Source organism: Myotis daubentonii, chromosome 17, assembly GCF_963259705.1.
Source record: "Myotis daubentonii chromosome 17, mMyoDau2.1, whole genome shotgun sequence".
Taxonomy (NCBI): Eukaryota; Metazoa; Chordata; class Mammalia; order Chiroptera; family Vespertilionidae; genus Myotis; species Myotis daubentonii.
In genome coordinates this window covers 50947422-50974389 of record NC_081856.1, presented here as the reverse complement: position 1 = coordinate 50974389, position 26968 = coordinate 50947422, and the positions used below count along the sequence as shown (strand labels likewise).

General features: G+C 39.5%; 1 protein-coding gene across 12 annotated transcripts in view; it reads right to left on the bottom strand.

Annotated features, from left to right (window-relative positions):
* The window catches only part of PHF20L1 (PHD finger protein 20 like 1), a 55776-nt gene extending 34098 nt beyond the window's left edge, over window positions 1–21678 (bottom strand). For 5 of the 12 annotated variants that reach the window (XM_059672329.1, XM_059672338.1, XM_059672331.1 and 2 more), the window contains exons 1-4: window positions 21385–21678; window positions 18758–18873; window positions 3726–3897; window positions 3500–3584 (exon numbers count right to left, since the gene is read on the bottom strand). In XM_059672329.1, coding sequence (XP_059528312.1) covers window positions 3500–3584; window positions 3726–3897; window positions 18758–18840 — 340 coding nt within the window. In that variant the 5' untranslated portion in view covers window positions 18841–18873; window positions 21385–21678. Of the gene's footprint in view, window positions 1–3499; window positions 3585–3725; window positions 3898–18757; window positions 18878–21384 lie in introns of those variants that run through there. The other 7 variants (XM_059672333.1, XM_059672335.1, XM_059672336.1 and 4 more) reach the window with 3 other exon arrangements.
* Between the last annotated feature and the right edge of the window lie 5290 nt (window positions 21679–26968).

Here is a 26968-nt window from a genome sequence, read left to right as displayed (position 1 = left end):
CTTTACAGTGAATAGAGGGCTTCCTTTTGCCTTTTTTTCCTTTTTCCTTTTTTTGGGAGGTGAAGGAGCAGGCTTATCCAGCACGTGGGGCTACAGAAATCACAAAATAAGTTCATCTAGGGGAGATTTTCTTTTTCTTTTTTTTAAAGGCTTTTCAACATTTTGTTTTTAATTACAAAAGTACTATTTAAAACATCAAATAATACAGAAATGTGAAAGGAGAAAGTTAAAGTTTCCGTCTTCTCAGGGTTATTAATTAGTAATGACTTAATAATTTGGTATGTACCCTTAAAGATCTTTTTCAAAGCATGTATGTGTGTATACACGAGTATATAGGTTTTTGGGTTTTTACGTGTTCTACAATTCTCCTGTTTTAAATATATTTTATTGATTTTTTACAGAGAGGAAGGAAGAGGGATAGAGAGTTAGAAACATCGATGAGAGAGAAACACCGATCAGCTGCCTCCTGCATACCTCCTACTGGGGATATGCCCGCAACCAAGGTACATGCCCTTGACCAGAATCGAACCTGGGACCTTTCAGTCCATAAGCCGACGTTCTATCCACTGAGCCAAACTGGTCAGGGCTACAATTCTCTTTTTAATGTCATTTGTAAACCATAGTTCATTTAGGATCTTCTGTTGTAGATATTCTGGTCCTAAATTTGCCAATGTGATTTTCTTCAAAGAAGATAAGTCAGGTTTATCTTAAGTTTGAATGGCTCAGCCCATCCCTTGCTCCCAAGAGAAGGGCGGCTCCGAGCCCTGGGCAGCTCCCACTGGCTGTTGAGAGAGATCCTACCTAGTCATCATTTTTCATTCCCTTGCTTTTACTTTTGTTTTTAAATTTAAATTTTATTATTGACACTATTGTAGATGTCTCCCATTTCCCCTCTTTGCCCATTCTACCCAGCCCCTGCCTCCCCTCCATTTGGCCCACCTCACACTGCTGTCTGTCCATGGGCTAACCCTTTCACCTTCCTTTATCCAGTACTCTCCTCCCCTCTGACATGTGTCCATCTGTCCCAGGTATCCATCCCTCTGGTTCTATATTGTTCGTCACTTTATTTTGTTCACTAGATGCCACATATTAGAGAGATCATATGTCTTTCTCTGACTGGCTTATTTCTCTTAGCAAAATCATCTTACCCATGCTGTCACAAAGGGAAGAGTTCCTTCTTTTTTACAGTTGTGTAGTATTCCATTGTATAAATGCACCACAGCTATTTTATCCACTCATTTACTGATGGGCACTTGGGCTGTTTCCAGATCTTGGCTATTATAAATAACGCTGCTATGAACTCAGGAGTGCATATATTCTTTCTGATTGGTGTTTTGGATTCTTAGGATATATACCCAGAAGTGGGATCACTGGGTCAAAAGGCAGCAATGATTTTTTAAAATATATTTTTATTAATTTCAGAGAGGAAGGGAGAGGGGGAGAGAGATAGAAACATCAATGATGAGAGAGAATCATTGATTGGCTGCCTCCTGCACACCTGACACTGGAGATCGAGCCTGCAACCCAGGCTTGTGCCCTGACCGGGAATGGAACCATGACCTACTGGTTCGTAGGTTGATGCTCAACCACTGAACCACACCAGCCGGGTGGCAGCAATGATTTAAAAAAATAAATAAATTATATCTGCCAATGCTTTTCTAAGGTCTCACTTAAACTGCTCCTAAAATAGCAGAAACTGCAATCTGTATCATCACTCTTCCACTAATGTGAGCTGAACTTTTTATAGCACATGCCCACGGACAAGGAGTATGTTGTAGGTGTGTGTATGCATGCACTTGGGTATGCATATCCCCGGGGAGCTTTAAGCATGGAAGGAAGATCCCAAGGCTCACCACACTCAAAGAAACCGCTCTTAGTTAAATAAGCATAGTCTAAGTTTACTACGTTTTGTCTTGTTTTGGGTGGACACCATTATCCAACAGGACTGATTCACTACTTCTCCCTTTCCGTCCACAAATTGTTATTGACTGCGTCCTCCGCACTGGGCTCTGTACTTGACCCCTGAGGAGCCCACGTGTGTAAGACATGGGAACATGAGCCCGGCAACAGAGCTCTCCAGAAGCCTAAGTACACAGTGCAATAAAGGCCCCACTAGAGAAGGAGAAGGAACCCACAAAACTGCGATGTCCCCTCAACTCTTCCTGTGGAAAGGTGATGAAATGAAATCAGAGCCATGTTTGTTACTTTAACTCATTAAGACAATACATTGGAATAAGACCTTTGTAAAGTTATAATCATAAATTCTAGCTAGATGACTATGACTTACTTTTTCACGCCTAACATTAATATATCTTTTTAAACGTTCTCCTCTTTTATCTTCTCTTACCTATTTTTTCTCGTTTATTGTTAGTTTAAAACCTCAGCTTAAATCTCTTCCATCATTCCCATCACCGCCAAATAAAATTCCAATTTACTTCTATTTTTTCAGTTCTAATTCTTTAGCAAGATTACAAGACACATATACCTATCCTTGCTTCTCTCTCCAGCCTCTTCCCCTGCTACCCTCTCCCCGTAAAGGAACCCTCCACTCCAGTCACGTCAGAGACCAGTTCCCAACAGCGCATGCTTCGTCTTTTCTTTCGCATGCACCATTTCTTCCGCCAGAAAGGCCTTTTCGTTCCCTCTGTAACTGGCTTCCTTGCTTGCCTTTCAAATCCAGTTGAAAGGAAGTGTCCCCTTACTTAGATTAAATGCCCTTCTTGCAAAGAAGCTGTCACACAATGTGTGCTTCTTTAGTAAAAATAATGAGTGGTCAAGTTTAAGAAATAATTGTAACAGAAAAACTAATGTACTACCGACTTGAAAGATCTACTTACAAGTATTTCACAACTGTTTTAAAGGCTATTTTTAAATAAGAAATTAAAAAAATAAGTATATTTCCAATAATGATTTAAATATTCTCATTCCTTTTCAAATTAATCACTCTATGAGTTCTGTTTTTTAAATTCATTATCTTTACAACAAACTTACTGGGTCTTATGACACACTACCACACCTGATTTCTGGGTTATTTTCAACATTTCTGATCATCTCAGTAACTTTTGCTCAGTATCAATATTAGATACTACAAAAGGCTGTTAGGAAAATTAACCCTCAATTATCTATAAAAATTAAGAAAAATGGTACAAGGGAAAGAAGGAATAAAGGAAAGCCTCAAACTGAAGTTCCATAGTCTTTCCTAAGCAAATATTGCAGAGTATTTCACTTCCAAGTTGAACTGATCTGAATTTCCCTCTAACTCTTCATCACTCTCTGGTTGAGATGAGCATCTAAAATTAGCTTAGACAACAAATGGAAAACAGAGAAATTGAAATAAAAAGCATACAACTTAAGCCTATGAACTGAAAACTGAAAAAATTTTACCAACTATATTTACCTCTACTAATTTAAACAGCTTATTTAGGCATTAAAGTTAGCAGCATAGTTAAAATGCTACTGTTAATCCCATCTTAAATCTCAGATCACTTCGGATACATACCTTCTTTGTTAATTGCTTCGATCTTGGCAGGGTAATAGCGACAGTCTGTCCACCGAGCCAGAACTTCTTCTCCGGCTTTAAAATCCTAGTTTAAACAACTTTTCAGATCAATACCATGTATAATAAATAAGTGTTTCCTTAATAAAAACAAGCTTCTGCAAACTTTAACAGAATTCCTTTTAAATAGATGACTACACATCTAGCAAATGAAGAGCTTGCTACTTACAAAGAAATCCTCCTCATCCTTCAGGCCTTCCTTTCTCAGCGAGGGCCTCTCCAGGGGCCGCAGTCTATTGCTATCCCAGTAAATCCACTCGTCATAGCGATGACTCCAGCGCTCAAAATGGACCAACATCTTGCCCTCCTCATAGTCGATTTTTTCAATTCGTGATGGATACCTCAAAAATAAAGAGAAAATTCTTACCTTTGTTTACACACAGTATTAAAAAGTATGAACTACCACTTACTGTTAAAACCTCAAACCAAACAACGTGTCCATATTTTTAAACTATTGAACCAACAAAGTTTCCTTTCTTATTTTTGTCTTTTTTTAAAAATGATTGTTCTCAATACCTAATGAAATAAACACTGTGATAAATTCCCAGTGGAGCCTTAAACATATTCCTACTTTTGACCCAATAATTCCAATTCTAGAACTATAATATACAAAACATTTACCATAACAAAGAAATGTAAAATCATCTAAAAGCATGGTTAGAAAAACTGAAGACTATCAATAGCTATCCAAACAATGGTATAGCCACTGGTTGGAATATTACAGGATTTAAATGGGATGTTTACAAAGAATTTTTCTATGCATTCCAATATTTTCTAATGAGAATCAATGATGGTGGAGAAAGCTCAGTTAAATCTTAAATTTAAAAATATAAAAATGACATCCATTGTTCTGCTTCACATGTGATGCTTCTCCTACAACTGCTTTCAAAGCAGAAATTAGTTAACTCAATACTTTTAAAAAAGAAAACTGCTTCATCATTCCTAATGTACTCTATTAAATGTTCATAGATGACTCAATTTTTTTAAAAAAAAGACCATTAAATAAACTTAAGAACTCAAAAATAGCACATGGTAGATGATTCAGCCATAATAGTTGGTCTTATTTTTGGTAGTTTGTTATAAATCTGAAATTTTCTTTTCCCTCTGGAGAATTAACTTTAAATATGAAGCATGAGAGAAATTCAGAAATTGACTACTCCCTGCTTACAGACCACTCATGCGAGTCAAAGCTTCTATGCACTTTGTGGGCTGACTCATTCTCTGTAGAGCCTGTTCCCCCACTTGGTTTAATACTGGACGGCTTGGCGTTTCCGCAGACACTGCTCTGTCAAACATTCATGCTTTTGCCCATTGTTTTCTCTGCCTCACCCTAAGCAACCCTTCCACTTCCTCTGTACACTCATCATTCCACACTTGGGTGAACGTGTAAGCACTTGCATGAAGACTTCCCCGACTCTCTCCCCGGTGCTCATAGCACCCATCTCATCACAAAAAGTCATACTTTTTAATACTGTGTGTAACTTTTAGGTTCCTAAAGCACGTGCTGTGCAGCATTTGCTGGTCTTGCGACACTAACATGTGACACACAAAAAGGATCCTGTGGTCAAACAAGCTAAGAAAATATTGGATGTTAAAAAGTTAAACTGCTTTCTAATTGAAAGACTTCTTGATCCCGTTAACAGATGGAGATAAAGCATTTACTATTATCCACAGAATAATTCTTAACATGTCTTGGGTAGGGAGAGTGTAGGGAACATGATGTAAGAAGCCGATCTGGCCTGTGAGCTTCGGGAATAACTGAGGCACATCCACCTTGTATCCCACAGCACCCAGGAGAGTGACAGACACAGCCAGCCACTCAGGAAATGCAGAGCATGTGCAGGAAAAGACAGTGCATATTTCTTCAGAACTAAGAAGGCCGCTGCCCCCATTACAACCTGAAGTTGGCTCGTACTCTGGGTCTTTTGGGGAGTGGGTTGGGTGAGGAAATACTTTGTTAGAGAAAGGAATAAGAATGGACACAGCGATGTGCCCATTTAGAAACGGTGCTCTACTGCTAATCGCCGGCAGTGCTGCTCTGATTTGTTTGTTTTTGCTGCTCTGGTTTTTGAAAATACAAAAACTGTCAATAGCATTAAGGGAAGCCAGGAATTTCATTTCTTTTTCAACATTCACTAACCACTTAACTTCTATAAAGAGATTTTCTATCAGTTATAAAAACTGATATATTTCTCCCCAAACATAGAAGCCTCTAATTTCACATATTATCACATCTTTTAAATTTTGAGTAAAAAATGAGGGGCTTGTTCTTAGGTTCCTTCACATTCTAAATGTACCCAACCCATATACTTGAAACATTTCTCAAAGTGAGATGAGTAGCAGAAACAGAGGCAGGCGTTATCTTTATTGTCACAATACGATTCAATTCAGTGAGATCAGAATCTGAGTTCAAATAATTTAAACCTGGACTGCATTTTTAAGTAACTTATAGTTTTCCGAAAGTACTTCAAGTTCTATTGGCTGAGAGGATGCTAGATGCAACCACCAGACTAAAACTTAAACCCGGGGAACTTCTTCAGGATAATTAACACGTTATACTCTTTAGAAAGTAAACATCTAGAGTTATGTAAACTTTGGATGAAGGCCAAGAATTAAGTAACACAAATACCCAAGATATTCTATTTTAATTTTTATAATGTCTACTAATCTAACTTTGAATCTTAAACAGGTGTCATAAATAATACTATTAGCAAGAAGTTCCAAATTTCTGTTCGTTCATTCAACATACCCTTGGGGATCTATTAAGATTAAGGCACTTGTGAGGCACTGCTGGTAGGGAAAAAGAAACATCAACTCCTACCTTCCAGGAGCTTAGCTCAGAGACAGAGAGGAGAATCAGAATCTGTACTGAGAATCGATTTGTGTCCAGCTCTATGTTCTTTCCAGTGAGTGTCAACTGTTCTTTATATACCCTATCTCACTGGATCCTGGTACCCACCCACGGTATAGATAACACAGTCCCCATCTAACAGCTGAAGATGAAGAATGCCTAATACCCGCAGTAGAGTATTCAAAACCAACTGGCACAAAAGCCTATAGAAGAAATGGGATAAGGCCTGTATCAAAGTGATTATATTATACATGGTCAACTGGTAAGTATATACAAAAATTGTATATAAGATGTTAGAAACTGGAAGGTTCACTAAAGGTCCTTGGGAGACACTGTTTATGTTGCTCTTGGTGGGGGACTTGTAGGATTTATACTTAATAAATATTGTGCAAACAAAGGTCAAGGGTATACACAGAGCATACCCCAATTATTCACTCTGTTCATTTACTTAAAATCATGATGTGGCCCTAGCTGGTTTGGCTCAGTGGATAGAGTGTCGGCCTGCAGACTAAAGGGTCCCAGGTTGTATTTCAGTCAAGAGCACATGCCCAGGTTGTGGGTTCGATTCCCAGTAGGGGGCATGCAGGAGGCAGCCGATCAATGATTCTCTCTCATCACTGATGTTTCTATCTCTCTCTCCCTCTCCCTTCCTCTCTGAAATCAATAAAAATATATTTAAAAAAAAACAAAAAAAAACACACGATGTGGCTCAAGTTTGACAATAGGCCAAGACAATGAGGATTCAGAGACAAGTCCAGACCTCAAGGATCTCATGATCAGAGATTGAATGGGCACTTCATAAAGCCAGTGGCTAGACTATATGGTAAGCAGTAAGATAACTATAGAAAATTGTGGGACTCAGATTGAACTGGTTAACTAGGTTCAAGCTAAAGGGGTCTGAAATAGCAAATTAATAAAATGATCCTTTATTCTACAAACAGGGAATTTCATAAAGTTTGTACTTCATTTGGTGATCAATTACACCCTAGAAAAAAAAGTCCTAACATCAAGATCATTGCTACCTGTTAAAAAATGCAAAAAATGGCCATTTAACATATTATTTTACACAGTGAAATGATTTCCCTGTTCTAGCATATGGCCATAGTAATAATGCTTTGATACACAAAGTGAACGAAAAATACTGTTGAACAAATGTATGCACAAATGCCACTCATCTTGAATTACAGCATTATTTTGATGCACCCTTTATGTTTTACAATAATTTAAGTGTGAATGGAACATAAGATTTTTCGTACTGAATTTGGACGAGGTGGTGATAATGTTTCTACTTTGTCATTTTGTAAAGCCTGGATCATGGAAAGCTGCTCAGGATAGCGATGAGGCAGAGTCCCAGACATTTATGAAAGGTCTGAGAAGTGGACGACAGGTTTCAGAGTTAACTATTTGTATGCCATAGGCATCTGTAGACATAAGCGGCAGAACTTTTTTCATTAAATTCAAAATATCATGGCAGTTAACCGGTTAAGACAATTAGCAATAGGAAGAAAACACCATGGTTGGCATCTCTCAAGAGTTCAGAAGAAAGAGATGGAGAGAAGGCAACTTCACCAGAAGTATGAGTCCTCAAAGCCAAAATTCCACATGGAGCTCTCTTAACCCTTAGCATGTTTCTGCAAAATACCACAAAATTCCACTATCTACTCTATTTTAATCCCACTTTGAAATCCATGTATTGCTTAAATAATATTCACTTGTGCAGAAAATGAGGAACTGTCTCCACTGCTCTGGGTCCACCTCACTCTCATGTCATTTGCACTTGAATCCTAGAGAACAGTTGACTCTCAGCCAACTTTACAAGAAAAATGACCCACCCTAAAATTGGTCTTTCTCATTTATTAGACTGAATGGAAAGGGACAGCACTCAGAAACACCTAGAAGACTTTATAAAGGTTCTTGCTGAATTTAATAAAAGTTCCATACATACAATTGTACTACTGTAATCTCTTAATTGGTTTCTTGGATCACTCAGGTCAGTCTTCTAAAGAGCAAGAAACCAACATGGAAATGAGATCACAGACGAATTCCCATACTGCCGCACACAGTGAGCTGTTTTACACGGGCAGGTCCTGACCACCCGACAGACAAAATGCTGTGTGTGGTATAGACGTGTAGGATGGATGATTCTTTTGAGGTGGGGATTCCCAATTTGAATCAGATTTTCAAAGGGGTTTATGATCAAAAAGGAAAATAGTCTGGAAGGCAAAATCATCTATTAACACTCTAACTACGATGTGCCATTATCCTTGGAAAGAAGAAATACATGATGGGCATGTAACTACGCCAGAACCATAGTCTAATAGATTTTTTTAAATCCCTTTATAGTCAATGTAGTTACAGTGAAACAAACTTTATCTGAATTTAGGGAACTCATTCTGATTTGTCATCTAGTTTGTTACATCCAAATTTTTACCTCTATTGGTAAAGAAAGTCAACCATAATGAAATGACACAGGAAATCCTTGATATACTTATGACCTAGGATTTCCTGCAGTTAAGCAAAAGAAAAGAGTTGTTAACTACTCACTGATAGGTTACAATCCACTGAGCAAGGCCAGACAATATTGGATATCCATCAGGATTCACTTGGAGATTTAGCTAATCATTTAAATAAATGCCATAATAATAAAAAAAAAGGCAAAGTATTTTTCAAAATTGCCCCCAATAAATTATTCAAATTATGTTTTTAATAAGTCATTTTATTTTAAGATAGTAAAATTTCTAATTTGTATAACTTTAAAAACTGACACTTTCTCTTTCATTCCATTTACTCAGCAAACACTGTCTCTAATTCACTATGTACCAGACACTAAAAAGTAGGACTAAAGCTACAAATAAGACATTATTCCAATCAACCAAATTCAGGAGGGAAGGAAGAGAAAGAGAGAGCCAAACAAGTTAATGCAGACACAATATAATGCAATGCCTAGCACAATAAAGATCTATTACAGTAGCACAGAGAGTACAGAAATTAGACTTTCTCCTAGAGAAAGTAGTTCTTTGATTTTCAAAGAATGAAGTAACTTGAAATCTGACAAACATAATCTAAATGTTAGCAGAATCTTAAAGGAGTTAGGATTAACATCTCAAAACAGTTTTGTGTAGAGTAACTTCGTAATAAAAAAAACTAACATGGTGTCATACAAAAGACTAAAACATATTAGAAAAGCTAAAAACAGAGAGATAAGAACTTCCTTACATATGACTGTTATGAGGATTATTTGCCAAATAATAAAAATTAACGTAGAATATAATCCAAAACAAACATACTATCCTTATAACTTAGTAACCTTCTAAAAGGTTAGCTTCCTAGGAGCACTTTAAATTTACATTATACTCTGTAATTTTCAAAAGTGTTTTCTCACTCATTAATTATAAATAAAATAACAATGTCACCGAATATTGTTATAATATTTTTGAATGAACTGCCTTTAGATAACGCACGTTGTTTACACCTTAGAACACACTGAAAACAAAAATGTTTTGATTAATTCAAACTCTGTATTCCAAAATGAAGTAGAGATACAAATGAATCTAGACTTTCAAGAGCATTCAGATGATAACATATCAAAATCACATCTTCTCCAATACTGAATAGCAAGTCTCATCACATTATCCCTCAGTTCCTCTTCTCAGAGCCAATCATCCCCTAGGACACCCATCCAGGACAACCTTGCCAGAGGCGCGCTTCCTGCCTGTCACAGCCTCGGCAGCAGATACCGGGTAAGAGCAGAGCTGGCTGTGTCTTTTCCTTTAGAAGCTGTGGCAGCCACCTTTCAAATTAAGGTTTCATTTCAGATCACTGGATTTAAACTCCTATTTCCCCTCTACCTCAGTACCTGAACCTCCTGCCTTGTCTGCATTCATTCATACCACCAGGTCTAACCAATCAAAAGACCTACACCAGAGCCTTTATAATCAATTTTATAAAAAATTCCTTTCCTACTCTACCAAAAAATGCCACCAGTATTTTACTCAGCATTTATGTACATCATATAATTTGTTCAGACTAATGTGACCAAACTCATTATTTAGTTTTGTCATAAAACTCGAAACTCCAGCAGGGTGCAGTCCAACCAGTGTTATTTAATATTTAGCACTTAAAATATTATTTTACTGCTATAGCACCAGATGTTATATGCCTACTGATTATAGCCTTAAGAATTTACACTGACTCCTCTCCCACTAGATTCTACTTTCTTAGAATAACTAATGCTCATGCTATTACCATTATTAAAGCTAACATGTATTAAGTGCCTACCGCATGGCAGAAACCATGACAGGCTCTCAATATGCATTGCCTTGCTTAATCCTCAAAGGACCCCAAGTTGGGTAATGCCATTTCCCAGGTATGAAAAGGAGGTCACAGAGGACCTGAAAGGTTAAGAAACTGAGGTCTGTCTGTCTGTCTGTCCTGAAACACTGCTTTCCATTGGATATGTAATCTGCATCTCGCAACTGAGACTCTTCAGCTCCTATCACACTTACTGCAATGTTTCAATGGGGGCTTTTACCAACAGCTACTGAAAACAAGTAACAACATCAAACTACATTACGTTTATTTTTTCTTGAAAATGTAATCTTCTGCTTTTGATACAAATAAAATTCCTAAAATTGGTTTTGTTAGCCCAACGAGTATAAAAAACAAATGTTATTATATTGTACAAAATAAGTATGCAAAAGTAGCTTAACTTTTATGATGTTTGAAAATTGTCATAATATAAACTTAAAAATTAAGATAGGAAATCTAGGATGATGTTACAAAACTAAGAAAAACACTTAGTGACTTTAAAAATGTTAAATTTGCCACCTAGCATGGCAAATTATGCTCAGTTTTCAAGCAATAAGTCACAATTCATTTGCCATAATTTTCTCCAATGGTGATCAGATTTCACATCCCCAGAACTTTGGGGGTCATTCTTTACCAACCCACCAATTTGCAATAAACTTTGCTGGGCAACTTTTGTGAATGACAGGGGCCAGGGCTTTATATATGTGATTTCATGTAAGTACCTTATACTTGAGTACCTTACCATATCAATTTCTAATTTAATTTTTTAAAAAAATTGTATGTGCTGACTGATGACCTCTGAGAGGTAGCGGTCAATAGTTCTTCAAATATAAAGTCATATAAAAATACTAAAAAGCCGGGACTCATGAAGAATAGCAAAGCTAAGCTGCCTTTTCAATATCATGTTAATGTTTTAAATTATACTACTGACATTTAAAATGTAAAACTAGTATTTTTCTTCCACAGTTAAAATAAATCATTTAACAACAAAATTAAATACCCTTAAGAATCTACAGATAACAGTCTGTCTACTCGGTAAAACTAGACTTGCAAACCTTTTTAGTAAAGCAACCATGATAGATAAGTTATTTCCCAACTAATGGCTTTAATCAACTCCCCACCACAGAATAAAGCATTACATACTGCAATGTGACAAGTGTAAAACCTCCAAATACATAATATTCAGGAGGAATGATGTAATAGGGAGTTGGATACCTGTTGATATGTGATGGTTGAGCTTCAACCAAATGTCAGATAAGCAAATAAAACTGTCTTATATCTTGACCCAATCTGTGCCATTACATGAACACACATATACACACACACAAACCACAGCACAATAAGCCTGCGGTTTTCTAGACTTTACACTGTTACACAGTTATGAGGAAATCGTCGGCTTGAAGATTGGATTCTAAGGTAAGCTTGGGAGGAAGGCTCTAGGACAGCCAGACCTGAAAGTAACCTGCCTTTGCAGAAGTGCTATAATTCCAGGGAATGAGAGTGACATGGCATCCTGGATCCTCAGGGCCCTTCTACACACCAGAAACATGCATGTCACTAGCGCAAGTCAGGAACTACGATGGCCTGTGAACACTGAGCCCATCTGCTCCTGGAGCCGAGGCTCAAAGCTCCAAGGCATCTATATGAGAAGCAAAGAGGTGTCACTAGACTTGAAGCAAAAGAACCTGCAAGACTTGGATCTTTTGGCCATATCACCTGGAATAAAACAGTAACATCTCAGAACCTCAAACCTGTCAAGGGCCTAAACCACAACCATCCAGCCAGGTGGGACTGCAGATTGCAGAAAGAGGAGCAAGAACACTGAAGCAAAGTATATGTAGGTCAATATATCTGATTTTATTGAAAAACAGCAAAAACAGATTTCTGAATCGTATCATTTTGCAATGTACTTACATTTTATTTCCTCTAACATAAAGAATTAAAAGCAGACTATAAATCCTGATATTTCATTGCTATTCAGATCAAAAACTTGATCTTCAGGTTCATAATTCTGTATAGTTTAGAACAGTGGTTCTCATATGTGCTCCCCAGACCAGCAACATCAGCATAACCTGGAAACTTGTCCGAAATGCAAATAATTGGGCTCCCTCAGACCTACTCAATCAGAAGCTGTGGGTGTCAAGCCCTGGGACCCTGCAATCTTTGCTCAACAAGCCCTCCAGGTGATTCTGATGGAGACTAAAGTCTAAGAATCACTGCTAGACTTCACCAGAACCACTTCAAAACTTCAGTGTCAATGAACCTTATAAGAGAAGCAATTTGTTAATAAATTGGTACCACATAGAAAGTTAGTGAGCTGAAGTGTCCTATTGGACAAATATTCTTTTTTAAACCAATAGTTATGACTCCAAGTAATTTCAAAATTAAACAATTAATGGAAAAACATTTAAAAGAGTGACAGAGCTGGTTGGATAAAGGGTAAGCACCTGCCCAATACCACTAGACTCCAAATAGTTCAAACCTCTAAATCTCTGTTCCAAAATATATTCACCTTTCTCCACTTATTGCAACTCATTTTCTCTTCTAGTGACCAGCAATTCTGAACAAACTATGTATGACTCCTACCCCTTGCCTTGCTTACTTCTGCCTCAAGTCTGTTACATATCTATGTAAGATATAGAAACCTGCCATCACTTCATCACTGAACAGGTGGAAAGCAGACTTTAAAACTGTAAGTTTCTAATTCAAGGGAACCGGAAGGTCATCTACTAAGTCATGGCCTCATTTTAAGGACATTAAAGCAGAAAGTACTCTCCAAAGTCACCCAGTTCATGGCAGAGCATTTAGAAGCCACATTTCTGACTTCCGGTTAAATTAACTTGTATTTCTAATCTTGCTGCTAACCTTTTTCGTAGGGAGAAGAAAGGAGAACTTTATCTTTAAAAGTTATGGGGCTTTCTTTTGTGGAAATTTTAAAATTGAAGAACACAAGTGCTTGTGCACGGGTATAGGCCTGCTTGATGACTAAAACTGAAAGTTCCCTTAGATCTTAAGTTTCAAAATGTGTGACTTTATAAATGTAAACCACCTCAGGATTTAAGAAGAAATCTTGTTCATTTCAATTTGAAGTTCTCTGCAGCAAGGGTCCTTAATCTGGAATCCATCGATAAGTTTTCTAGGAGCACCATAATATACAATTATTTTCGTGTATAAATGTGACTCTACAGTTTTCTGAGTCTATAGCTGAAATTAGGTTCTCTAAGGTAGCTAGTGGCTCAAAATAAGAATCAATACTTTTCAAGTGTACAGACATTTAGGAAAACCCAATTTACAAAAAGACAAAATTTTATTCATATTAGAAAAAGGATCTCTATTTAAAAAGTATTCACCTAAGGTTTCTACAAGTTTCAAACTTACCTCATATAATTAAAACATGACTTCAGGTTTTAAACTTGGTTCACATACTACTTTCAAGAGCCTTCTTATCCACATACAGACTGTACAACTTGTCTCTACGATGTTTCCTTTTGAATAGCTAAATCCAATTAGGAAAAAGCAACACTTTCCGTTCAGAAAACAGTACTCTTATTTAAATTAGAAGGTATTTGAACTTGATACAATCTAAATTTCCTCAACTTTCCCACTCTATTAAAATTCTGTTCATGAACATTTTAAAAACTCACATTTGCAACTGTTCCATACAGTTCAAAAAAACTCCAAATGTATGGAAACAGTATTTGCCAATTCAAATTTATACTGTTCTACCAAACTCTGATACTTGGAGACATCTCCACATTTTTTAATCTTTCATTTTCCTTTTCTTTAGATCTAGAACAGAACTAAATAAAAATGTACCCAAAAAAGTCAGAAGAGCATAACTCATCTGAATGTTTTAAACTGACTCCATGTCTCATTTCTTTCGGGAGTAACGCCAGAGCATACAACTTGACTTGTTCCATAATTAAGTCACTTGCCATAGAGTAACTATTTTCATTTCAATCAAAAGACAAAGTTAAACCAGTAGTCAAATCAGTACAATTTAAACACTCTTCAAAATGATTACGTACTTTAATATTTGCAAGGGTGTTTTGTAAACTATAAAACTATGCAGAAACTAAGATCTTATCATCACCTCAAAAACATGGAGTATAAGCCCTAGCTGGTTTGGCTCAGTGTATGAGAGCATTGGACTGCAGAATGGAAGGTCCCGGGGTAGATCCCCAGGAGGGGGCGTGCAGGAGGCAACTGATCAATGATCCTCTCTCGTCATTGATGTTTCTATCTCTCGCACCCTCTCTCTTCCTCTCTGAAATCAGTAAAAATATATTTAAAACAAAAAACACATGGAGTATAGTTTGTTGCAATGAAATACTTTTCCCTTTACATTTCAGGCCATTCTCATGTCAAAACAAAGCTACACTGAAAAACATCCCCAAAGAATTATTTTTCAACTCTCCCTCTGCCCATGCTTTATAATTATGTATTATTTTGTAGAATCTGAAGCAAATTTAAACACATTATTTTATCTGATCCCTAAAATAATCCTGAGTAAATGCCAGTAATACTGCTTTATTTTACTGATAGGTCAACCAAGTTCAAGGGCTTACCCATATTTACAGGATCAGAAATATGACAGTTTGAATTTGAACCTGCCTCTTTTGTCCTTAGAATCCACTTAAAATGTCTCCAATATAACTCCAACTCAGAACTTTCCTTTCCCCAAATATAATTCTGTAACAACAACCTGTGTCCATGTTCATTCTTGTGATGCTGTATTAATGAGATTATAAAATTGTCAAAGTTTGGATGTTCAGAGGTAGTGATGGAGGTAAGGTAGAAAATGCTGATGGTATTAGCTGTAAACATTAGCATATTATAAGTCTTTTAAAGTCTTTCAAAGGATTATTAAGAAAGAAATGAAATGTTTTAAGTAAAACTACAAAATTTTTAAAAATTAAAGTAACCCACACTACTACGTAGGAGTTAGGGTTAGTGAGTACCGAGGAAATCCAAGTGTGGAAAACCACACACTGGCCCTGAAGAAGACTGGCTTCTCACAGGGCTTCCTCGGGACCTGCATTCATTAGTATCAGTAACTAGTCAGACCACCAATGAGTTCTCTCAGGTAACTCTAAGGTTACTTTGAAAACAAGTAATAAATCATTACTTAAACATGTAGAGTGTATTTTTCAAGGCTGAAGTATCTTTATGAACTTTAAAGAATGTGGAATATGGTTTACTCAAGCAGTAATTATGCACTTTTCCTACAAAGACTACACTGAGTCTTTCTATTAAACCAAAATGGGAACTTAACCTCCAGTTTATTCGCCCATTAAATTGAGAGGGTATCCTTTTATTTATAGGGCACACAGTAAAATTGTTTTCCTTTTTTATACAGGAAAAAACTGTTACACATAGGCCAAATTCACATTTTGGGTGCTCAACTATCACAACTTTCCCTCTGCATTTCTCTTTAAAAGGTAATGTGTCAACATGTGATGTTACATCCTTAACAATAGTCAGTAATACTTATCATAAATGTCTCAAGTGCAAAGACAGCAGTATTTTCATTCCTGCTCCTCCCTCCCTGTCCAATGACTATAAGAGACTTTCCGATTGAATGAATGACAGTGGAAGACTAAGCACTCAATATGGATGCAACAGGAGAGAATATGAAAGAAAGTAGGTAAGGAGGGGTGGGAGAGAAAAGAGAATTATTTCAGTATATTTTCAGGGATTAACTATTTTGCCTTCACAAGAATATCAAAGTTTTTCAACACTCAACCCTTCCACTCTTTTACCTGATATTAAAGCAAAAATTTGTAAAATTTACATGAAATACAGAATGGGACAATATGAATAAAGTTTATCTCATTTGGAAATAAAATCAGTTGGGTCTCACTGAACTTCTTTTGTGCCTCACAGAAAACTCAGTAAATCTTAGCAATTAATCACTGTCCTATGATAAAGCACTGTAATACTGTATCATAGGGTCACCCAAGCCTAACAAGTTCTTGAGACTACTGATATTAATAAGCAAAGTCACAATAGGAAAATTATTTTTTCAATTACCTAGAATATGCATATACAATACTCTTAATTATTTTTAAATTAAGGCATCAACTGTAGCAGTATGCTAAAATGTTCATATAAATAAGCTCATAAAAATCAAGCTGATGACAAGTTTTAATAATTATCACATGTAATTATTTTGGCTAAAGTCTACTTACTTTAAAGAGGCCATTATTATTTGGGTCATTAAAATTAAATCTAAACTTAATTAATGAATACATATGCATGTTACCACCCTACATAAGCACTTAGAAATTTCATGGTGAGATGCATAAGACAATGAAAATATTTAAGCTACGATTTTCATTTGTTCTCTGAAATTCCAAATACTCTAAAAGTACACTCAGGCTTGACTTTTAAAGTGATTCTTTTTTATAACCTTTTTACTTTAACTACTGAATTATCAATTTAACAACTGTTAAATAAAAAAAAAATTTCACCACTTAAAGTGAATTTCTTACTAATATCAAAGTTAATTATGCTAATATCCCTGAAAGTCACTAAGAAAACTAATAAACTGTGTGTTTCTCCAAAACTGTTAGTTCAATTACAAATTGGTCAGTTTGGAAGCCTAAGAAAATATATTACTATGAATCAACTAGTAATTTAAAAAGTCAGTAACTTAAAAAAAGAATTTAACACCAAAGAAGTAAGAAGTAACATTTCTCATACTCTTGTATCAGATTCAGAAGTGTGCCTTCCTAGTAAAAAGCTTCTTTTGCTCACGACAGCCCATGGCTAACTAAGCCGGCATGCTTGGCTGCAGGTCTGACGCAGTGGTTCTCAATCAGGAGCGTGTGTGGAGATGATTTTTAGGACCAGGCGGGATGCTACTGCCTGCTTCCCAGGTGCTGCCCAAAGCCCCTACTGAGAACTACTGTGTACACCCGCCACCTCATGAGAGTAACAATTGTGTCCCCTACAAAGGAGTAACCACTGAGGTGTAGCTGGAAGGCATGGGGCCATACAGCTGTGCCTTCCCACCTCAAACTGCAGTTTCAAACGGTCCCACAGCAGCGTTCATTAGGCTGGGGGTCAGGGACATGTGGAGAGTTCTAACGCCAGATGCTAAGAGACGGAAGTCTCAGGCTGGTCCAGAGTCAAATATCACAACACAAAATTTTCTCCACCTGCCATTGCCAACGCAGGAAGCTGACTGAATACAAATCAATCAAAAGCACATCTACGATGCCCACTGTGTTCTGAAGGGAATTGTAGTGAGAGAAAATGTCAACAAGTCTGGTAGACAGACCTGGACCTGCTAAATGGCTAGCTAGATCCTCATCAGAACCACAGGATTCCAGAGGGGCAGAGGCAGCACCACCCCAGGAGAGGAACCCCTCCAATGCCCCTCCCAGGGTAGGGGCTGAGAATGGCGCCGAGAGACACCGCCCCAGAGAGCAGTAGAGGCCAGCTAAGTGGAATAAGGAGAGAGGACCCTCGTTACTCCTGCTGTGGTCCCTTCTCTGCTTTCCAGGTGGCTGCTTTATCTCATGTAACTCATTTTCCCCACGCCATGATGAGGGGTATGTTGAGGTGTTTGAATTCACCACTTCTCACAGATGGCCAGAGGAAGGGGAAAGAAAGGTGGTTTGGCTTTTAGGTGGGCCAGTGAACAATGACTATGCTAACCATCAACAAATACTGGCATTTGAAAGTGTTATCCCAAACCTGGGAAGCTGGTTATCTGGATTAATCCCCTCCTCCCACCACAATACAGCTCCAGTTAACTACACAGGGGTACTGACACTCTCTTTATATCTCATGTCCTCCACACTCATCTGCAGTTCCCAAACACCTAAAATGCTCTGACTAAAATGATCTGACTAGCAACAGTATTTAGATGCTAAACCTGCAAAGTCTGAAGAGCAGGCAAACTAAAAACCAGTGTGTACACATATTCAAAATATGACTACACTAGTGTTCCCGCCACGGTCAGAACAGCGATGAACCCACATATGCAAGACTACAGGCACGTGCTTCAGGTCAAGAGCTCCGATTTTCCATACCATTTTTGTAAGTAGTCCAGTGCCTCCAACCGAGCCCCAATCTCAAAAGTGATTCCAGGACGATTTGGGGGCTTTTTACTCATCTTGAGATACTATTCTTCAGTATTCGCTTCTCACTACCTCAAGAAAGGAAAAAAAGTTAGATTCTGATGCATAAAATGCATAAGGAATTAAACAAAAATTTAAAAACATTACAGTAACTGCCAAATTTTTAAGAAATTTGAATGATGATTATCAATATCTCTAGGTAGAGTACTGTGCAACTTACAGGCAATCTTAAAAATGGATTAAGAAAAAGACATTACACCTAAAACCTATTAGTTCGTGTTGACCAATGTCACCTCAATCAATTTAATACATACTAAAAATAAAAATTTAAAAAAGGACATTAACAAGATAACTACTTAAAAAGAATAGATGGGCATTAAAACTAACTAATGGCTACCATGCTTTAAATTGTAGCTTGGAAAATATCCAGGAAAACTCTGCAGAGTAATGACTGAAAATGTTTTCCTGGCTTTGAAAAATCAAGACAGTTGAGTGTCCTGGAATATGACTAATGAGATTCTTGAGCACAAGTTAACCACATTTTTCAGCAAGTGTTTACTGAGTGCCTTGTAACACGAAAGGCTTCTGATAAGACCCTGGGGGACACACAAAGATGGAAGCAGCAGTGAACACGCTCCTCCGCCGTGAAGACTGGCCATTCCCCCTGTGATTAGGGCATCTCATTCCCTATGACCCTCTCTCTACCTTGGTAGCAAATGATTCAATAATTTTAACTTAACATATAAAGTTGCAAAGGAAATTTTTTCCTTGTACTTCACTGAATTCAATGAGCCACAATGATGAGGAATTTTTTCTAACTCTGAGAATTCATTTCTACAATATTTCAATATAGGCAGGGCCTCTGTCGACTTCAATATTGACAATAAGTGGTTGTAACGTTCAAACAAACACTACAAAGGAGTAGCTATCTCTCTATCCTCTCTAGACCGCTGGCAGGTGGACTATTCTCCTCTGGCCCCGATGGCCACCGGCACTGAGGCAGCCTCTTTTCCGCTAAGGACCTGGTGCCTGAGTGATGTAAGGGCATTTTAAGGCAGCCTTCCCAAGAGATAACAGGTAGTCAGGAATGCAAAGGGATCCCTAAAGCCTTTCTGGATATTCAGAATGGCTAATATGACAGTGCTCCCTCCCAGTTTAAAAAGGAAAACACACAAATATGCAATCATTTTAATAGTTTGGTCACAATTCAAAAGGGACCATCCCTAACAATAAACACAGACTTACAGAGACAGAGAACAGACTGACAGCTGTCAAAGGGAAAGGGGTGGGTGGGCTGGGTGAAAATGGTGAAGGGAGTATGCAAAAAAAAAAAAAAAATCCATCAAACAAACTTAAAAACAGACAACAGTATTGTGATTACCAGAGAGAAAGGGGGGGGTGAGGGGAGGTAGAAGAGGGTTCAGGGGGGACAAATGGTGGTAGAAGACTGGACTTGGGGTGGTGATGTATAACAGAATTGTACACCTGAAACCTATACAATTTTATTAGCCAAATGTCACCCCAATAAATTCAATAGAAATTAAATTTTTAAAAATAAAAAAATGAATAAAACCATCTGTCCTTTTTGAAAAAAATCTGATAGATAAGGGGAAAAACCAACACCAATAGTTGCCATTTAAATAGATAAAATCAAACTTAAATACTCATGACTGGGGAGGGTAGTAATATCATCCAGCCATGACAGCAGCAAAGATTGGTGCATTCATGTTCACAGGAAACGCGGCCAGGAGTTTATTTGTTGTAAAGGGAACAAAAATAAGACTATCTTAATAGAGGTCTCGTCAGTTTGCAGCCTATCAGGCAGCTCCCCAAATGCCGGTGCAAAAATCGAATCAGCCTTTCCTGCTGTTGGGCACAGGCAGAGCTAGCTTGGGGGCTCACTGACATCCTCCAACTCAAAACCCCCGAGAAGTAACCGAGTCGAGACGTGTAACTCCCCGGGATACTTCCGCGCGAGTGACCGGAAAGGCCAGATGGCCTTCTCCTCGGGTGGACCGGGGAGGATGAGGAGGGGTTTGAATGAAGGAAAAAGTCGGACAAAGTCAAACGGGTCTATGGGGCGGGAGGACTTGGAGCAAAGAGAGAAAGCGGGGCAGGGAGAACGGGGAGGAGGGGAAAGAGGAAGAAAGGAGTGGCAAAAAGTGAGAGCGGCTTAGCTGCGGGAGATGACCACTGGGCGGGGAGGGAAAATGAGCAAGAAGATGCAACACCTGCAGAGTGCGGCGAGGGTCAGGGAATGGCCGCGGGGCCCCGAAAAAGAAAAAAAAAAGAAAGAAAAAAGGTGGGGAGCGATGCGGGGCGGGAGGAGGGTGGCAGGAGACGGACAGGAAAGGCTCCGACGGCGCAGGCGAGACGGAGCCGCCTCCAGGTTTGACAGCCGCCCGGCCCACGGCGGGGGGGAGGGAGGAGGGGGAAGGAGCGGCGGCGCCCAGACAATAGGGGCGGCGAGTGACGGGGAGGACGCGGGAGGGAGCGGGCCGGAGGGACACCCGCGTGGGGAGTCCCGGGCGGCCAGGCGGGGCCCCTCCTGCCCAGCTGCCGCCGCCGCCGCCTCTTACCGACTCGGCCTCCTGTCCGCACAGCAGCCGGGCCGTCCGGGGCCGAGCCGGGCACGAGCAGGGCGGCCAGCCCGGGCCTCCGCCACCGCCTCCGCCTCCGCCCAGGCGGCGCCGGGGAGCGAGCAGGAGCGAAGCGAACTGGAGCCTCGGGGACGGGTCGCGCCGAGGTCGCGCGGGAGGAAGCCGGTCTGAGCCCTCACGCCCGCTCGCTGTCCGCTGCCATCGCCGCCGCCGCTGCCGCCGCCGCCGCCGGCCAGCCCAGACGCGACGCCGGTCCCGGCGACGTCAGCCGCCCGCGACGCCCCGGAAGGGGCCTGGGCGCGTCACGTGGCTCGCGAGGGTTGGGCCCGGGCCGCGCCGCCGATTGGAGGGCCGCCTGGGGGGGGCGGGGCTTCGCGGCAGTTGGCTGGCGGCGGGTGGGCGGGGCCCTGGTGAGCGGAGGGAGGAACGCGAGCTGGGGGAGCCCATTGGCGGTTGGCAAGGGTTTGACCTTTGAGCCATCAGCGGGGAGCCTGTTGAATGTTATTAGTATCGATTTGATGGGAGCCAGGTCCCCACAACTCCTCGTGCCCGCACCCTGCGCAAACTCCTGAAATGCACTGCACGCTTTCTGAGATACCCACCCCGTTCACATTAAAATAGAGCAGATGGTTACTGTTATAAAGTCAGTAAGCCTCTGTTGAATGAATCCTTGCAGCAGGCGCTGTGCTGTTAGTACATCACATGACAACCCCAATCACAATTGTTTGCTCCCCATAGTGCAGAGATCCTTGCGCTACAAAAGGCAGATGTTACTAAGACGTGTGTGTGTGTGTGTGTGTGTGTGTGTTTGTGTGTGTGATTTCCCCACGACGACACAGCTAATGATGGCAGAACTACTCCGATTGAATATCCACCATGTCCCAAACTGGTCAATAGGTACAAGAAAAAGTGTTTCCACCGTAGGGGAAACCAACAAATGAATACATTCAAAGCAATATTGGAATGAAGCGTCTTTTTTCTCTCTCTTTCCAGTGTGCCACTCCAACTCTCAAGCTTTCTAAATGCAACATTGCATACAAATAACACTTGTATTTATCATGCTTTGCAGTGTGGAATTAAAATAGCAAAGAAGCTCTCTTTAAGCTTCAATTATGGTGGATTTTGGAAAGTTAAACAACCGTATTCATATCCTTTTATTCAATAGACATTCATTCATCACTATGTTGCTAATAGGTCCTGAGCTAGACTGAGCATGGCAGTATGTAGAAAATATATAAATAAGAGAATGTCTGGTGGACATTTCTCCTCTTGTATGGTTGCCCAGCATCTGCACTCCCTTTCCATGTTTGGGAAATTTCACATCATACTTGTCATCAGTGTAATACACCATGTATTTCCAGAATCTTCTGGACACATAACAGGATTTTATGTTCCATTCTCCTTAGAATTATGTATAATCATTTGATTTACTTTGGCTAATAAAATAAATTGGAAGTGAGCTTTGTCATGTCCAGCTGGTAATGTAAAGGCCAGTTCACCAAGCTATCTGTCTCTGGTATAGTGAAAAGCAAATTTTGAGATGGTGTCTGCTCCAGCAGCCCAGATTATAGACAGATTATGTGTCTGTCTATAGATGAGCCCAGAACCAACTGCTTACCTCAACTGATATAGTATAAGGAAAAATAAATAAATATGTGTTGGTTTAAGCTATTGATATTTGGGTGGTTGGTTGTTGCCCAACATAAGCTATCTTAACTGACAGATACACCCACCTTGGAGTCTTAAAGGCAGAGTCAGCTTTGCACTGAATAAGATGACAATGTTAGAAACTCACATTTCTAGTCTCCATTGCAGAGAAAGGGCTGTTTCCAGTGATACTAATTAGACTGTCTTGCTGAGGAGTGTGTATCAGGAGCTGCTAGTGATGCTCAATGTAAGGAAAGTTTTCTCCAGCAGCTTGGCCGTACCAGTGACCGATATCTGCCTTTCAACCTCGAGTTAACTAACTGAACCCTGGCGGAATCTCTGCTGACCCACCGGCCAGTAAGTGAGGGAAGAAAAAAAAATCTGTTGCTATACATCACTGCAAAGCTAAGGCTGTTTGTAATTGAAGTAAAATACATACATAAAGGATAACATAGACCCCTCCACGCCCCACTGCTTTTTGAGAATCCATCAATCTACCCTGAAGAGATGATTCCTCCATTTTAACTGGAACTTAACCAGGGTCCCCTCAAATAATTCAACTTGAAAAAAGAACAGGAAATCATCGAGTAAATGATTTCTGGCTGAGTGTATTATATAGCGAGTGTTCCCAATGGAATTAGAGGCCACTTTGAGAGCGGGGGTCCGTGTGTATGTTTAGTTGTCATGTGACTGATGAGGGACCAGGGCTGCTAGCCATGATGAAATGCACAATACAGTCCCATATCTTTAAGAACTAACCCCAGGTCATACATGACTTTTGAATGTCCCTCCAGACATTCAAAATAGGTAAAAAAAAAAAAAAAAAAAACTGTTTATAATCATCTGAGCCTAGAACTCGGTTTTACACATAAGCATGAAGTATTTTTGCAAGGTTTTAATATACACTCAATTTCCCAGGGATGGAGCTACTGTGAAATATGAGAGGAGACTGTCCTTTTTATAAACATTACCAAGAGTTTATCGCATTCTTAAAAACCATGTCACCAATGGCAAAGCTCCTCATAGTTTTGAGGCACTATTAGAAGTCGCCTGTATCACTGCATTTGTAACTTTAACATTCAGGCTAAACCTAAATTTAGGTCCCAAGCACCTGACCACTGTATTATGTCCCTTGTGAGTCATGACCAAACACTTATGTATTAAAATATATACTATTTTTATTATGAATTATTTCTATAAGTTGTGTTCATATTTTATCATTATGTCATTTATGAATTTTAAAAAACAGACATGTATAGCTTATTTAGATCGTCTATGAATTTAATTTCAGAAAAGTGTAGAGGGTATTTCAGAAAAATGGGGACATTAAGTCTGATAAAACCGATTAACTCATGTAGGCTATCATGGCCTCTTTTGACCATGCAGAATCAAAGTTCAGGTTCAAGGCCAGGTTACAAGATATAGGAAAGTCTAGCGATGACCCCCTGAACCATGCAGTGAAGCTATGTATTGCTATGTCCCCTCTTCTCTCTCCCACCCACGCACGCCTCATCCAGATGGCTAATGTTAGCCATCAGTCACTCACTCCGTCTCCGAATATAGAAAGAAAGAACATACAGCTGTGTTTGAGCAGAACCAAACGAGCACTTACGGCAAATTATCTTGAAACAACGGTTCTTAGGCAGAAAGCACTGAACTAAATTCCAACGTTAAAATATGGATATGGAACCATAGTATCTCCTGGAATATTTAACAACTGTATATAACTATTTTAAAGGGGGGGGTCACTCCTAGATACAGGTATCCCCTGATTACATAGAAAACACAACAAAGCTCTCGATATGTGTGCTGCTTTAATATTTATAATGAGCATCAGTGAAGTAAATCAAAGCAACTCTAAGTTTGAGCTTTGTTTGTTTTTAAATAAACTAGGTTAGTAAAAACCTAACCTCTTATAACAGACACCTTTGGCTCATTGCTCAATTGCAGGTGCTTAACAGTCTTTAAAAGTGCACTAGCATCACTGCCTGCACTGGCCAAAGACTTTCCTAGTCTTGTCTCTCGGTCACCATATCCCTTTATCAACTGACCAGAAGTGATCATTGTTCCAGAATGAATGGGTTGGACCTCTAGGCTATGAATGAACCTGAGAGGGAGTATTGTCTCTCCGGTAAGTCCATACAGCATCCTGGTCCCATTTCCAATGTGTTTCTCATTATGGTTTCTGGCTTTATATTCTGCGTTCCTAGGATGAGTTAATTCTAAGGATGATGGGAATGGTATAGCAACTTTGTTTTATTTATTTAGTTATTTAGTTATTTATTTTCCTGGAAGTGTATATGTTATTCAGAAGCTACTGGGTTTCTAAGATTTTTTTTAAGGATTTTAGACTTGACAATAATGATTTGAAGATATCAGTTTCTGCTAATAAAGGCCATAAAATAGAAATATGTGCACGTGTGTGTGTGTGTGTGTGTGTGTGTGTGTGTGTGTGTTTGGCTCAGCCAAAGCTTGTAAATGTAGCAAGAGGCCTGAATGACACAAAATTTATTTTTTGTGCAGATTGCCCTGAAGCAATGGAGTCACCGTAAAATATCTCATCCAAGCCTGGAAAACTGAGGAGTGGAAGGAAGTCTGTTCATAATTACACTAGGAAAACAGGTACATCCCTGGGCAGTCCCCGGGCCACTGAGACATAGGACCATGCTGCCTGAACCAGGATGAAGTATTACAGACAAGTCAGGTAAAGATGAAAACCCACTGAGTATGGATCAACTCTTGACTCCTCAGAGGATTTCACCCTTTGGGAGATCAGGACCAAGAAGGGCTCTGTCCGCTACTCTGTGGATACCTGGCACCTCCTTAGATTTTCATTGGTACCTGTTATCTCTCCCATGAACTACACCAGTGTTTCTCAAGTGTTGTTCCATCAATCAATCAATCATCTGTAATAGACCCACCTGGGCTGTTTGTTAAAATGCGAGTTCCTGCCCGGCTGGCGTGGCTCAGTGGTTGAGTGTTGATCTATGAACCAGGTCACAGTTTGATTCCCAGTCAGGACCTGGCCCGGTTGTGGGCTAGATCCCCAGTGGGGGGCATGCAGGTAGCAGCCAATCAATGGTTCTCTCTCATCATTGATATTTCTATCTCTCTCTCCCTTTCCCTTCCTCTCTGAAATCAATAAAAATATATTTTAAAAATAAAATAAAATGGGAGTTCCTGGGCCCTAACCTGTATCTTGGGTTTGGAGACTGGAAATCTGTACTGTAAAAGCCATTTAAAATGATTATTATGTACAGGAAAGTTTCAGAACACCTGTTAGGAGAATTTTGGTTGTCTGTGGCTGAAATTCAATGCAAACAGACTTAAGAGGGAATTTATGTTTGTGGAATTAAGATGGAGAAGGGAATGAGTCTGACTTCTGGGGCTGTTTGATTCAGAGATCAAATTATAACATCTTCCACGCTGCTTCCTTTGGGGTGGCTTAATTCCTGGGCTCCTCACTGGGGCCCCCAGCAGCTTCAGGCTTTTCATTCCAATCGCCTGATGAACATAAAAACAAGTCCTACAAGTCATGCTCTCATTGGCCTAAATTAAGTCCGGTGCCCTGATTGTCATGGATCTGAGTCCGGGCCCCCATAGGACAAGTGAGAGTGGAGACTGGCCGAAACCTCATGGACTGAGAGATGGGAATGGGTGGGCCCTGTAAAGAAAACTGGGGTGCTGGTATTTGAAAGAAAGAGAATTGAAGCCGGACAACAAAAACAACTAAGATTCATTGCAACTGACTTACGCTAACTGTAAGTCCAAATCACAAGTGACAGCCACCCAGCAAAGCTATGAGTACTCTTCCTGGTTTTCTAGAAAGGCAAGCCAAATGGAGACAAAGCTAGTGAGTGGCTGACTTAACATTCACATCTCTGATTCCTTTTTATGTTCCTTAGGTGTCTGTTTT